Here is a 15,584-nt window from a genome sequence, read left to right on the forward strand (position 1 = left end):
TGCAGCTCTGCAGTGCATCAATTCCAGCCTAAAGTCTGACCATGTTCCCCAAGAATGAATGATTTCTGTCCTGCAGTGGGGAAAAAATAAATAAATAAGTGGTGCAGTGGTCACATCAGGGAGAGTTTAAGTCCATCCGTGTCCCTATGTGGCTTCTGTACAGGAACCCGGGCTTCCTCCCACAGTTCTGAGACATCCATGAGGATGAATGTTTGTCTGTCTTACAAGTGTCAGACATACAGCAGAACTTATGAGCCGATGCACACATAAACACTAGTTAAAGGCTTGTTTTGTTCAACCATTATTCTTCAGCTGGACACATCAAAACAGAGTTTGAAGATGTTCAGAAGATAAATTTGGAGGTCAATGAAATTCTTTCCTCAGTATCAAAGAAGTGAGACTTCTGTTGTTGTACCATCAGGCTTTTTCCACATCCTAGAAGAAAACTCTGCAAGAAAACATCCTCCTAACTGCAGCTGTTCAAAGGCTGCTGGCTCAGATCAATCAATCAATCAATCAATCAATCAATCATGAGTCAGTTGTGGCCAGTGAAATCCACGACGCTGTTGCATACTGGGGCAGCAGGTTGAAGGACGCAGATGCCAACAGACTAAATAAACTGATCCACAAGGCCAGTAATGTTGTGGCGATGGAGCTGGACTCCGTTAGGGTGGTGTCTGAGAGGTGGATGTTGTCCAAGATTAAGACAATACTGGGCAATACCTCCCACCCACTCCATGACGTACTGGGTAGCCACAGGAGCACGTTCAGTGGGAGACTGAGATTATCAAAAAGCACCACTGACCAACACAGGAAATCATTCCTGCCTGTGGCCATCTCCCTGTACAACTCCTCCACCTAACACACTGTAAACACTGCAATAGTTACACCCTTTTTGCACACACTCTTTTCTACTCAGTAGTATTGCTGCCAATATTCTTGATATTTATTTATAATCACCTCTGTCAATCCTATTATGGAGTGATTTGTGTATATATTGTGCTATTTCTTAAATCTGTAACATATTATTTGGTTAAATAGTCTAGCCTGTTTTTCTTACTGTTACTGTACTGGAGCAACTGTAACTCACATAATTTTCCTTAAAGTATGCTGCTGCTGATTCTGAAATTGCAAACAAAATGTTTTACAAACTTCAAAGAAAAATAATTTAATTAATTAGTTATACTTTAATTAATTAGCTACTTAATTACTTCCATTTTGAATTAGTTAATGACATATGTTTAATTAATTGTTAAATGATGTAATAATTTGACTTATTTTGGCAATTGAGGCCCTCCATAGCTCACGGAGGCTCGTTTATTGCTTCGCACTCCAGACCAGCAGGTGGCGATGATGCGGATCTGAGGTGGTGGAACAACAGAAGTAAAGTCAGACAAGAAGAAGGAGCAGCTGCAGAAAAAGAAGATCCGCTTCAGCGCACCCGTCCGGACTTACCCAAGACTTCCAGCCCGTGTTTGTGGCCTGAGCTCGTCCGGAGGAAACCACCGCGTTTGCGCCAGCCTGAGGTTAGCCCGCTATGTCCCGGACGCTCATTAGGCGCGTGCGGAGGCAGCTGAAATGATACCTGAAGCTGACACGTGTTAGACAGGCTGGTGGAGACAACGCGAGCCTACTGTCCACATGAAAGTGTCTCCACCACAGCCTGAAAACACGAATTTAGACTCGCAGTCAAGTTTAACTGTTGACGTGAAGTACTCATTAAACACAGTTCTATCTGTGATAATAATAATATTCATTTTAACGTTGCAGCTGCAGATGGTTTGAATGAATTCCCCACTGCTGCAGCATCATGTAGATTTCTATTTGAACATCTGTAAAATAAGAAGGAAAGAAAACTTTAAAGTACAATGTTTGCATATTAACAAGTACATCCAAAGTTTACTTCAATAAAGTACTTGAGTAAATCATATTGAATCACATTGTAGTGCAGAGAAAAGTTGAACAGTTTGTGTGGATCTGATATTTGCCATTTCATTGCCTTTAACTTTTTTTTCTCAAATAATCCAAATTTCACCTGCAAAGAGACGGTTTTACCTGCTTTTATGGAGAAACTTCCTCATGTGTGTTCCGCAGATTCTTCTTCAGGTGATTTTTATAAAGCAGTTAGAAAAGTTCATGAAATTCCAGCTCACATCCCCAGGTTAATTCAATTCAATTCAAAATGTATTTGTATAGCACATTTAAAAGGAACAGAGTTAACCAAAGTGCTTCACAACTGGTTAAGAACAAGAGAAAACAATAGAGAAACAAATACAGATAAATGAGAAGACAATAAATTAACAATAAAAACATAAAACAGGCCTGATGGTACTCAAACTGAACTTGAATTAAAAGCCAAAGTAAAAAGTGAGTTTTAAGACGCGATTTAAAAGACTGAATAGACTCTGAAGTACGAATCTCCTCTGGCAGATTATTCCAGAGTCTGGGTGCTGCTACTGCTGCCTGATCTCCTCTGTGCTTCAGTCGAGACCTTGGTTGTGCTAAGAGCATCTGGCTAGACGATCTCAGTGCTCTTTTGGGGTCATCCATGTTGAGGAGTTCATTTAAATAACTGGGCACCATATTATTTAAAACTTAAGTAAAAGAATCTTAAAATCAATATGATACTTTACAGGGAGCCAGTGTAAGTTTGCTAAAACTGGAGTGATGTGTTCATACATTCTAAGACCTGTTAAAAGACGTGCGGCAGCATAACTGCAAGCGATGGAGAGATGAGTGTTGGAGACCCCAATAGAGGGAATTGCAGTAGCCAGTCAAGAGGTGATGAAGGCATGAATAAGTGTTTGCAGGTCTCTTGGGAGAAGATAAGGCTTAGCTTTGGTAATTTCAAGTAACTTATAAAACCTTGTTTTCACATCTGTGGACACTTGCTTCTCTAATTTAAAGGAGCTATCTAAAAACACTCCGAGATTCCTTACAGTGAGAGAAAGATGAGAAGCACGAGGACTGAGGGTATCAGTAACTTGTTCAAAGGGGCGTGAGTTCAACAAACCGTAACTTCAGTTTTATTTTCATTTAGTGTAAGAAAATTCTGTGTTAACCCGTCTTTAACATCATGTAAACAGTTAAGCAAAGGCTGCACTGGGACAGAGACGTCCAGTTTCAAAGGGAAGTAAATTTTGATGTCATCAGCATAACAATGAAAGGGAATGTTGTATTTCCTAAAAATAGATCCCAAAGGCAGGAGTCAAATCTAAAAGATAAGATAAGATAAGATAAGATAAGATAACCTTTATTAGTCCCACACGTGGGAAATTTGTTTTGTCACAGCAGGAAGTGGACAGTGCAAAAGTTATGAAGGACAATTAGAATAAAATAAAATAAGAATAAATACAGTACACAACTGTACAGAATAGAATAAAAATAGAATACTATATACAGTAGAATAAAATAGAATAAAATATACAATAGGATAAAAATAGAATACAAATGCTATATACAACTGAGTGAAAAATACAACGGTGCCAGAAAGATTATTGCACATTTGTGTTATTGCACATTTGTGGATGTGTGTGTATGATCAGTTGGAGTCTTTGTTGTGGAGTCTGACAGCAGTGGGGAGGAAAGACCTGCGAAATCTCTCCGTCCCACACCGTGGGTGCCGCAGTCTCCCACTGAAGGAGCTGCTCAGTGCTGTCACAGACTCATGCATGGGGTGGGAGATGTTGTCCAGCAGGGATGACAGCTTAGCCACCATTCTCCTGTCACTCACAACCTCCACTGGGTCCAGAGGGCATCCTAGAACAGAGCTGGCCCTTCGGATCAGCCTGTTCAGTCTCTTCCTGTCCCCAGCAGAGATGCTGCCACCCCAGCAGACCACACCATAAAAGATGGCTGAGGCCACCACAGAGTCATAGAAGGTCTTCAGGAGTGGGCCCTCCACTCCAAACGACCTGAGTCTCCGCAGCAGGTACAGCCTGCTCTGCCCTTTCCTGTAGAGGGCGTCTGAGTTATGAGTCCAGTCCAGTTTGTTGTTCAGATGAACACCAAGGTACCTGTAGCTGTCCACAGTCTCAATGTCCATACCTTGGATGTTCAGTGGTTGCAGTGGAGGATGTTTGTGCCTGCGGAAGTCTACCACCAGCTCCTTGGTTTTACTGGCATTGATCTGGAGGTAGTTCAGCTGGCACCAGTCCACAAAGTCCTGAGTCAGTCCTCTGTACTCCTTGTCGTCCCCATCAGTGATGAGGCCGACTATAGCAGAGTCATCAGAGAACTTCTGCAGGAAGCACTGGGTGGAGTTGTGGGAGAAGTCTGCAGTGTAGATGGTGAAGAGGAACGGAGCCTGAACCGTTCCCTGTGGGGCCCCCGTACTGCAGACGACCCTGTCCGACACACAGCCCTGAGTCCTCACATACTGTGGTCGGTCGGTGAGGTAGTCCAAAATCCAGGTAGTGAGGTGATGGTCCACTCCAGAGTTCTCCAGCTTGTCCTTCAGAACCGAGGGAAGAATAGTGTTGAAGGCACTGGAGAAATCAAAGAACATGATTCTCACAGTGCTCCCAGCGGTCTCCAGGTGAGCGAGGGAGCGATGTAGTAGGTGAATGACGGCATCATCCGCTCCAATGCCAGGCTGGTAGGCAAACTGAAGTGGGTCCAGTGATGAGCTCACAAGGCGCCGAAGCTGAGCCAGGACCAGCCGCTCCAGGGTCTTCATCAGGTGGGATGTCAGAGCCACCGGCCTGTAGCTGTTGAGGTCCTTGGGGCGTGAAGTCTTTGGCACTGGTACAACACAGGAGGTTTTCCAGACCTGTGGGACTCTTCCCAGCCTCAGGCTCAGGTTGAAGAGGTGCTCCATCACACCACACAGTTGGTCCGCGCAGGACCTGACGACCCTCGAGCTGATGCCATCTGGACCCGCTGCCTTCTTGCCATTAATCCTCCTCAGTTCCCTCCTAACCTGGGTGGTTGAGAGAGACAGGCTGGAGCCTTGTGTTGATTGTGTATTGGATGCTGTTGTTGGGGGTGGGGAGGAGTGAGCAGGGTGAATAGAGGAGGTGTGAAGTGTCTGAGGTGTCAGAGGTGGAACAGCAGCAGTGGGGGTGGGTGAGTCTGCAGCCGATGTTGGAGACTGCCTCATGGCTGAATCAAATCTGTTGAAGAAATGATTCAGTTCATTTGCCCACCTCACATCCCTCCCAGGCAGAGAGTTCTGATGTTTGTGGCCTGAGATGGTTCTGAGGCCTCTCCAGACTTCACCAACGTTATTTTGCTGAAGCTGGTTCTCCATCTTCTGCCTGTAGCTGTCCTTCCCATTCCTTATCAGTCCCCTCAACTCTCTCTGCACCCTTTTCAACTCCTCTTTGTCTTTGGATTTGAAGGCCCTCCTCTTCTGCTTGAGGACAGCTTTAATTTCCGGGGTAATCCAAGGTTTGTTGTTGGAGAAACACCGTACAGTCCTGGTAGGTACGGTGTTATCCACACAGAAATTAATATAGTCCGTAATGCATGTAGTAAGGCTGTCGATGTCCTCTCCGTGGTCGTCACAGATCACCTCCCACACAGTCGACTCAAAACAATCCTTAAGAGCCTCCTCGCTCTCCTGCGACCATCTCTGTACTGTGCGGGTGGCTGGTGGCTCCCTGCGCACTAAGGGCTCATACACAGGGACAAGGTGCACCAGGTTGTGATCAGATCTGCCCAGGGGAGGGAGAGGTGATGAACTGTATGCCTCTTCTGCATTGGCATACAGTAAGTCCAGTGTTTTATTGTCTCTGGTTGGGCAGGTCACATACTGGGTGAAGGTGGGCAGTGTGGAGTCCAGTGAGGCATGATTAAAGTCCCCTGATATTATGAGGAGGGCTCTCGGAGATTGTGTTTGCAGTCTGCTGACCACTGAGTGGAGAGTGTCACAGGCTGCATCCGCGTTGCCCGAGGGGGGGACATACGCTGTTATCGCGATAACATGCGAGAATTCCCGGGGCAGGTAGTACGGACGCATGCTAACGGCTAACAGCTCAATGTCTCTGCTGCAGAGTTGTTCTTTTACAGTGATGTGCCCAGGGTTACACCATCTGTCATTCACAAACACTGCCAGTCCCCCTCCTTTCCTCTTACCGCTGTCTCTCGTCCTGTCCGCTCGAAGCAGCTGGAATCCCGGTAGTGTCACGCTCGTGTCCGGAGTTAGCGGTGTTAGCCACGACTCCGTTAGCATCATGATGCTACATTGCCGGTACTCCCTCTGTGACCAGGTTAGCGACGTGAGCTCATCCAATTTATTGTGCAAAGACCGTACATTTCCAATAATTACAGAAGGAAGAGATGGTCGATAACGTCTCCTTCTCGGGCGACGGCGCTCCTTCCCAGCACGACACCCCCGTCTTTTCCTCCTCAGCTCGCTGGAAATGTCGGGTCTGTCCGCCGGCAGTACTGCTGTGGGACGCAGCGCTAACAGCTGATCCTTACTGTAAACAAAGGATCCCTGCTCTGGGTCCCCAGACACGGGTGGAAAAAGTAGAAAAAAACTAAGAAAAACGACCAGGACTAGCACAAAACGGTAGAACATGGTTGCAGAGTCTAATTACTAATACGTTAGTTATAGAAAAATTACGAGAAGAAAAGATAAGAAAGAAAGAAACTCGGAATGAGCAGAGCTGCTGTAACAGGCTGCCGCACACGGGGGGCGCCGGAAGAGAGTGGACTAAAACACAGAGCAACCCGAGTCGACGGTTAAAAGAAGACCATTGAAATCTCGTAAAAGCGCAATCACAGTACCAGTGATGGGAGTAATGGCGTTACAAGTAACGGCGTTACTAATGGCGTTGACTTTTTGGCACAACAGCTGGAGCTCAGGGGGCAAAACAATTGCATGAGTGCTGCTGTTTGACTGAGGAAGAATAAAGTAGTCGTGGTAAGCTAATCACATGACCACTTAAAGACAAAGCAACAAGGTGATATATACCAGTTTATAAACTGTGTTGATAGGCCACGTAAAACAAGAGTCGTGATAAACAATATATACGCGTGTTTTTCCTCAATAGTTTCGTCACGTTTACTGTCTAAGGACAGAGCTAGCAAGCACTCTCTGCTTACGAGCACAAAAACCAAAACAAAAAACAGCCCATTCGTGTTGGTGGAAAAGTGCACCAAGTCGACCAATCAAAAATGATATGGCAACCTGACATTTGGTTGTTTAGAAGAGGGGGAAGACGGCGATAGAGAGAGAAAGGGAGAGCGAGTTTTGTGATGTGAGAGATTTGTGACGTTTAGCGTGTTTGGAGTGTGTAGTTAATGTGTTGTCTTGTGTAGTTAGTGTGTAGTGTTGTGGATAGTTTTGTGTTGTGTGTCAGAACAATGAGGCGACTGCTGTCTCCAGGTAGAAACAGGAGTGATACACCTGCTGCTGTCAGACCTGCAGGTATCAGGCTGTGATGTTCTCCTTTATACTGGACAAATAATTTTTTTGGAGTTGCACAAATAATTTGTGTGGCATCTTATTGAAGAACAGCTGATTGTTCTGTAAATAGTTTGAAATGGTTATTTAAAAAAGGGTAAAAGTTAAATGGATGCAAATAACTTTGTTTGCAAAACTTGTGCATAAGATTTTAAAAATGACAATTAATATTTGCATTTAAAGTTATGAAATATGACTCAATAAACATGTTTTTGGTTGTTACAGTAAAAATATAACTTTTTCTACTCTGATGTTATGGTTTTTGTCTGATTTTAGATCAGTTGTGTTAATACAGTCAAAATGAAAACATAACTGTAAATTCAGACACGTGAGGTTGTGCTGAAAAGAATGACACCAAACAAGGCAAAGTAAATCGTTTTTAAAGGTGAAATGTAGAGGAAACATCAAAAGTAGTTAAAAATATATACCCTGGACCCCAGAGGGTTAAACTTTTTATTTTTAAGTAACACAATAGTTAATTTTAAAGTAATTAATTCAAGTCCTTAGGGACTAAATAAAGCGCTATACAAATGCAGGCCATTTACCATTTACCATATTTATGCTCATATCCTTACTCTCATTCCCCTTTATTGTATCTGTAACATGCAACTTCTGTTGGTGCTGTGCTACTGGAAACTGAATTTCCCGGAGGAACCCACCCGAAGGATTAATAAAGTTTAATCTAATCTAATCTAATCTAAGTTTTCATCTAAGTTTTCACAAGGTGCAGAGGAAGCCTCCATAGAACAGTGGCACAGAGGTTAATCACAGAATTAAAAATATTAAAAAGAACTCGGGGCTTATGACTGTTGGTAGAAATTACACCGGATAGGAAAGCAGATTTTGCAGCTTTAACAGTTTTCTGATATTTTGTTAAGCAGTTCAGAACATTTTCTTTTCCCTGTGACAGAAGGTGTTTAGGGTATAAAGTCTGGGCTAAAGGACTTCCTGCAGCGAACTAAAACTGACTTTGTGCATCTTTGAGGAGCTGTTTATTTGAATAATAAGAATTTTGTTAGATGCAGAATTCCGATTCACATCTAGACGTTCCTCATGGCACACCAAATATACAATAAACTCCAAAATGAGTATTTGCTTCTCACTTTGGAGTTTCTCTGATGATGACAACGGGCACTTTCCCAGATACAGATGCAATAATCCATAAATGTTTGTGCCATAAATGCAGAAATGTGCAAACAGTAAAAAAAGTGCATCTAAGAAACTAGAGTATGAGGCAAAGTTATGTTTTGGAGTTAATGTAATTGAAAAAAGTAAACTTTATTCTGTGTTCTTACATGTGAAGTGATATATGAGCGTTTTGAGCTCATTTGACCTTTTTTGTTTTGATTTTGTTGATCGTGGCTGACGGCTCGTGAAAATCAGAAATCCAGCATCTGAAATATGTCGATGAAGCACTAAAGCTCAGGCTGCTTTGATAACGGCCTTCATCTCATATTTGTGGGTCGGCTGTGTCTCCTCATCCTCTTTGTGGCAGCCGAGCACAGTAATAAACAGTTAGCGGGTCTCTTGGGCGTAGTTCTGTGTGCAGGCGCTCAGACCTGATGGAAAAGCTCTTCAGCAGCGGGAGGTGTTCTCAAAACTCCTGGTAGACACAGAGTTGACTTTGGACCAACCGCCACCAACAGCAGCAGCTAGCATGGTGCCTCAAATCATCACAGACTGCAGAAACTTCACCGTGTGCATCACACCTCCCCTCTCCCTCCAGACTCTGGGATCGTTATTCATAAATGCTGAATTTATTTCCATCTGAAAAGGGGACCGAGCCACAGTCCAGGTCTTTTTGTTGGGTGTATCCACGTACTGCATATTTACTCAAACCCAACATTAGCTGTTATCATAATCTGAGATTCTGGGCTCTGTAGATCAAAATCTTTAAAATACAATGAAAATAAATCCTGATCCTGAGATGAAGGAGTGCGTTTTTACTCACTCGTGTTCAGAGTCTCTGCAGTGAAGAACACATTCTTTATCATCTAAAGACTTTTATGTCATGTTTACGTTTAGGATTGAATCCTGAATCTACGAGATAAAGGGTGGAGTCGAAATCTGAAGACGATCTGAGGAAGAGGAGCTTTGTCCTCCTTCAGCCGCTGCAGAGGAACAATGGGCACTTCAAAGAAGGTGAGGAGTACACCTCAGTGTCAGTGATATACAAAACTGTTGATGTAGTTTAAGTGTTTTAATAGTCGAAGCCAAAGATGGAGCGCAGCTCACTGTTTCATCATAAACAGTGTGTGTGTGGTGTGTATGTATGACGTGATGGCTACAGATAACAGGTAAATCCAAAGACTTTGTGTTTGTAAAAAATATTTGCACAACTTACACATTTCTTTGTTGTCTGCTTACAGATACAAAGCAAAAAACTACGTGTAAAACTCTGTGCTTAGCTTCCCTGACTGTGTGTGAGTTTCAACTTATGAGTACGAATCTTGACCCAATTTCTTTTCCTTTCACCTGATTGTTCAATGTCGTGTCAAACGCAAATTTTACAATCCAATCAGAGAACAGATAACTTTTGCTGTCGGAGGGGTGTTTTACTGAGCTTCAGGGCCTTCATCACAACGAAGGAAAACAGTCTGTGCGTGTCTGAGTTCGGTGGTTAGTGTGTCACAGGTTTATGTGCTTACACAGAGACCTCCAGAGCCTTTTCAACGGCTCTGTGGACCTCAGGGGGAAGGCAGTGTTGTGGAAATGACACACTCTTCACTAGTCGGGATAGTTACAAAGCTTTCTTTCATTATGAATGAGTTGTTTCCTATTGAACATTTGAACATAATACAACAGAAACTGTTGTAGAGGATATAAAGTCAGAGATATACATGTTTTGAAATGACAAGGAGCAGGTGCATCTACACGTAGAGCTGCTGCAAAAATATGACAGAGTGCAGCAGCCAGTGCAACAAATTTTGGATCCTTCACTCTTGGTTAGTACAGTGAGTGCAGTGACGCCACATCTGTTGTGAATGGGCCTTTATGCTGCGCACTGTGACTCACAGCAATGGTCCCTGGTCAGTCCTGGCTTTGTGTTAAAGTAATACAAAAGTAGTAAAGGTATTTCTGACCACTGATATACCACAACTTTATCCTTTCAACAGCCCTATGGGATATTTATATAGAGATCCTCCAGCTTCAAACTGTATTACCCTTCCAGGACCTGAGGCTCAGTAAAGCACCCCTCCGACAGCCAAACACAAAGATTGGGTAAAAGTTTGTACTTGTAAGTTGAAACTCACACACAGCCAGGAAACCTGAGCGCAGAGTTTTACACGTAGTTTTTTGCTGTAACCAGGCCTTAACAAAAAAAATTGTAACTTGTGTAAATATTTTTTACAAACACAAATCTTTTTTACACACACAAATTCTCATCTGTAGATGCACAAACATAAAATGTTCAGATATTTTGGTTTACAAGGTTACAAAACTCAGTTCACAACTACGCATTTGATTTACAAGTGCAAAATATTTATGACTACAATTTGAGCCCATACACTCAGAACATTTTTTTCTTCCTATGCAACCATCTGAACTTTGATACTTCAAATTTTCAGGAACTATAAACAATTTCACTGCATCATTATTATTTTCCTTCATGTAGTTTGAAAACAAACCGCATAATGGACGATCACAGATAGAGCAGGGCAATATGGCCAAAAATATTTATCACAATATATATTAGAATATTTGCGATAAGAGACAAAATACTTTACAACTCCACAACTTTATTAGTGCAAAAATCCCCATCAACATATTTTCACCTAAACAAGCAGCTGTTTTTTATGTGCATTAAAGTTATATAAAAATGTAACGGTACAAATGCAAATTCCTTGCTGACAGTTTAACCAAAAGGCATTTCCAGTGGAAACTGGTCGACATATCCTCAGCATAACCATGTGTAATATCCACAAAACTTAAAAAGAGATCATACACACACAATACGGTAATATTATGTTGAAGCACAGTACGTATCACTCCGCGAGGCTCCTGCCTACGATAGCCGTAATGCTCCGACAATCCATCAAGCGGTGCGGCTTCGTAGCTTAGCAAAGTCGTATTAAAACATTTTTTGACAGATTTTTGAGCGCTGTGTATCACATAAAATTGGTTTGGTAATAATGACGGCCCGCTTGCATGCATTAAAAAAATTGTGCCTTGGTGTGTATCTGACAGATGAAAGCCAAACCAGTTAGACACCACTGAAGTTGCATCATTTTTACAAACCAATTGTGGTTCATCTGTTTCATTTAACGATCCAGTTTCGCCCTTCTCATTCTCCGTTGCCACCATGCTTTTTCCGCCATGTGCGTATGAAAACAAAGGCACTGTGCATCTGCGTTTTACCCATATTCTATTGCGATATTTCATTTTCTTATCATTGCCTAACATTATAATGGTATTATCGTAAACTGTATGATATGGCCCAGCCCTAATCGCACAAAATGTCACAAAGATGGGTCTCACCTTTTCTCATGAGAGAACAATGTGGTTTAAGGTTGACTATGAATACTTTGCACTCACTGTCTCTACTCCTGTATCTGTTTGTTGTTGCAGAAATGTAAAAGACAAAGCAAAGTGAGAACTCAGCGATCCCAGGATGATAAGGCTTCCTCAGCAACAAACAAAGACAAATCACACCCCTGCGAAGAATGTGGAAAGACTTTTCCCACTGCAAAACAGCTCAGAAACCACCAACGCATCCACTCTGGAGTGAAACCCTTCAACTGTGAGCACTGTGAAAAGGCTTTTATCACAGCAGCAGCTCTAAGACATCACACACGTATTCACACTGGAGAAAAACCCTTCAGCTGTGACCAGTGTCAAAAGACTTTTCGTCACACATCTGCCCTCACGGTACACAAGCGCACCCACACTGGAGAAAAGCCATATCCCTGTGATCAATGTGAGAAAGCTTTCAGAGTTTTATATGCTTTAAAAGAACACCAGAACACCCACACTGGAAGGAGACCGCACTCCTGTGGCCAGTGTGGAAAGTCATTTAATCATATAGCAGCCTTGAGAAGACACCTGCGCATCCACACTGGAGAGAAGCCGTACACCTGTGAGGAGTGTGGCAAGTCCTTCAGTATACTCAGCTACCTGAAGGTACATAAGAGAGCTCACACTGGAGAAAAAATGTTCTGGTGTGATGAGTGTGGGAAAGGATTCACAAAACAAAATAGTCTCAGAGAACACCAGAACAGCCATGCTGGGAAAAAACAACATTCCTGTGACCAGTGTGGAAAAGCTTTCTGTTGGACAGCCAGCCTCAAAGCACATAAGAAAATACATGAAAATGTGAAACAGTACCTGTGTGAGATATGTGGAAAAGCTTTCCTCTTGAAAGGAAATCTAAAGAAACACAGTAAACTTCATACAAGGGAGAAGCGTTACTCTTGTGACCAGTGTGAGGAAGCTTTCACTTCATCAGCTGAGCTCAGAAGGCACCAGCGAGTCCACTTTGGTGATAAAGTATACCGCTGTGATAAGTGTGAGAAAGGATTCACACAGTCCAGCAACCTCAAAATTCATCTACGCACTCACACTGGAGAAAAACCATACAAGTGTACCCAGTGTGAAAGAGCTTATGCCAAAAAACGTAGCTTAGCAGTGCACCTAGTTGCCCACTCTGGAGTGAAACTACACTCCTGTGATGAATGTGGGAAGGAGTTTGCGCAATTGGCATACCTGAAGAGGCATGAGCTCGTTCACAGTGGAGTGAAGGCACACAGCTGTGAGCTGTGTGGAAAGGCTTTTGCCAGCAAGAGTAACTTAAAAAACCATCAACACAGGCATACTGGAGTGAAACCATACAAGTGTGATAAGTGTGGGAAAGCTTTTTCCTCCAAGCAAGTCTTAACTCTCCATCAGCATACCCACTCTGGACTCAAGCCATATCGCTGCGACCTTTGTGGAAAAAACTTCAGCCAGAAAGTGACCCTGAAAAGACACCGACGAATGCACATGGGAGAGGATCTGTACTGCTGTGAAGTATGTGGTAGATGTTTTCCTTTGTATTCAGGATTAGAAGCCCACAAAGTTACACACACAGGGGAGAAACCGCATCGCTGTGAACAGTGTGGGAAAGCTTACAGCCATTATCGCAGCCTAATAATCCACAAACGAGACCACACTGGGGAGAGACCAGTCAAATGTGACCAGTGTGGTATGCGTTTTAAAAGTTCCAGCTCTCTGTGGCACCATCGACAGATTCACAAAGGAAAGAAACCAATCAAGTGCCATCACTGTCAGGTATTTGAAATGGATTTCAAGAAATGTTTTCTGAAATCTTTTTTTCATGTCATATTTTTTTAAGTATTTTAGAGATTAGACAGTAAGTGCGGAGTCAGTGTATTAGGTGTGAGAAGTAAATACCTCAGATCTCAGACTGTAACTGATTATACAGCTTTTTGTTAGCTCATTATTCACTGTAATTTATAAACCCAAGATTGTTTTCCTTATAACCTTTGGTAATTGTTTCAGAAATGGAGCAGCACATATGGCTCAAATCCTTGCCGCTGTCAGCACTGTGGCAATAAACCATACCGCTGCATCCAGTGTGGAAGCACTTTCAGCCAGCTGTTAACCTTAAGAAGACACCAGAACATGCACACTGGACACAAACTGAACTATTGCAAAGAATGTGGGAGAGGCTTCCCAACATTGGGTCTATTAAAATGCCACAGAATTGTCCACAGTGGGGTTAAAGGTCATGTGTGTGATGTCTGTGGGTCATCATTCACCAACGCAGGTAGTCTCCGAAGACACAAACGAATTCACACAGGGGAGAAACCATTCAAGTGTTGACATTGTGAGAAAAGTTTCACATCCTCAGGTCATCGCACGCTTCATGAACGTGGTCACACTGGAGAAAGACCATACTCCTGTGATGAGTGTGGGAAAAGCTTCAGACATTCAAGATCTTACCGCTTACATCACCTCATCCACACCAAAGCGATAATAATTCCTTGTGAATTTTGTGGAAAGATATTCAACTCCCTGTCTTCATTTGAGTACCACGAACGTACCCACACTGGGGAGAAACCTTTTAAGTGCAAACACTGTGACAAATCCTTTATTTCAGCATCTATGCGCGCACGACATGCACATGTTCACGACAAAGAGCAACAGTATGACTGTGACCAGTGCGACAAGAGTTTCAGGACTCACAATTCCTACACCATTCACAAGCGTAGCCACATTGCAAATAAGCAGTTTTATTGTTACCAGTGCCCAAAAATATTTACTTCATCGCGAGCTTTGTGGAAACATCAGGTCAAACATGCTGAGCAGAAATCATTTCCTTCACTGGATAAGAGGAAGAGCCTCGAAGCATCTAACCAGACTTATGGTCTCAGACTTAAAACCCTCGAGATCAGGCTGCACAGAATCCAGATATAGATTCCTGAGATTTCAGTTAGTGTCACATTTTGTGTACTGTCTTAACTTTCAGTACCTTTAAAGTTTGGTAGCAGTACAACAAAATGGTACATTAGATTATCCATTGTTTGATGACCGTATTGGTCTGTTGTGCAGTGGTGCTAGTTTCTCTATAGGGCCTGAGAAAACCAGTAAAAATGTAGAGTAAAAAAGTGGTTTAGACATTGAAATGATAAAAAATAAAATTGTTAAAAAGGGTAAATAAGCAAATTAAATTACCTCCAGGACTGTAAGGGGACTTAAGCCTAAATGAAAGAAAAACTTGGGCCTTTGTTAATGTTGCATGTTCCATTAGCTCAGTCAGTCAAAGTTTAGACACAATATTTTGGTTTGATTAGATTCAAAATTAGTCCACACAAGTTCTTATTAGATAAAACTGTTCAAACGGGAAAGTGGAAACAGTCTGAAAAAATTTACCAGTGCTAGAATTTTTCAAACCAGCAACTGCCAGTCAGTGGAAATGGAGTATTTGCATATGTTTAATACACTTCCTCTGGGTGGTTATAAAAGTTTTAGTTGCATACTTTTAATTTAGTTTTAGTTTTTTATGTTCTTTGTCAACACTTCCTTTGGATTTTAGCAACATTTGAACATTGGTAAGGGTGATGCAAGCGTGAGTCTCCATAATCGCATTATTTTCATCACCATTGTTGCCTCAGACAACAGCATTGTGGTTTAGCTGTCAGAAATTGTATTATTTGTGAACCTTTCTTGT

At 42.5% G+C, this 15,584-nt stretch overlaps 1 protein-coding gene across 1 annotated transcript; it reads left to right on the plus strand.

Moving 5' to 3' along the window:
* Positions 1-1,422: 1,422 nt before the first annotated feature.
* Positions 1,423-15,254, plus strand: LOC134634582 (zinc finger protein 91-like). The gene is made up of 4 exons (XM_063483866.1): positions 1,423-1,526; positions 9,440-9,556; positions 11,984-13,681; positions 13,913-15,254. Exons 2-4 carry the CDS (start codon positions 9,539-9,541, stop codon positions 14,234-14,236), a joined length of 2,040 nt encoding a protein of 679 aa, XP_063339936.1. The 5' UTR covers positions 1,423-1,526; positions 9,440-9,538; the 3' UTR covers positions 14,237-15,254.
* Positions 15,255-15,584: the final 330 nt, after the last annotated feature.

The sequence above is a fragment of the Pelmatolapia mariae genome, linkage group LG9 (genome assembly GCF_036321145.2).
Source record: "Pelmatolapia mariae isolate MD_Pm_ZW linkage group LG9, Pm_UMD_F_2, whole genome shotgun sequence".
Classification (NCBI taxonomy): domain Eukaryota; kingdom Metazoa; phylum Chordata; class Actinopteri; order Cichliformes; family Cichlidae; genus Pelmatolapia; species Pelmatolapia mariae.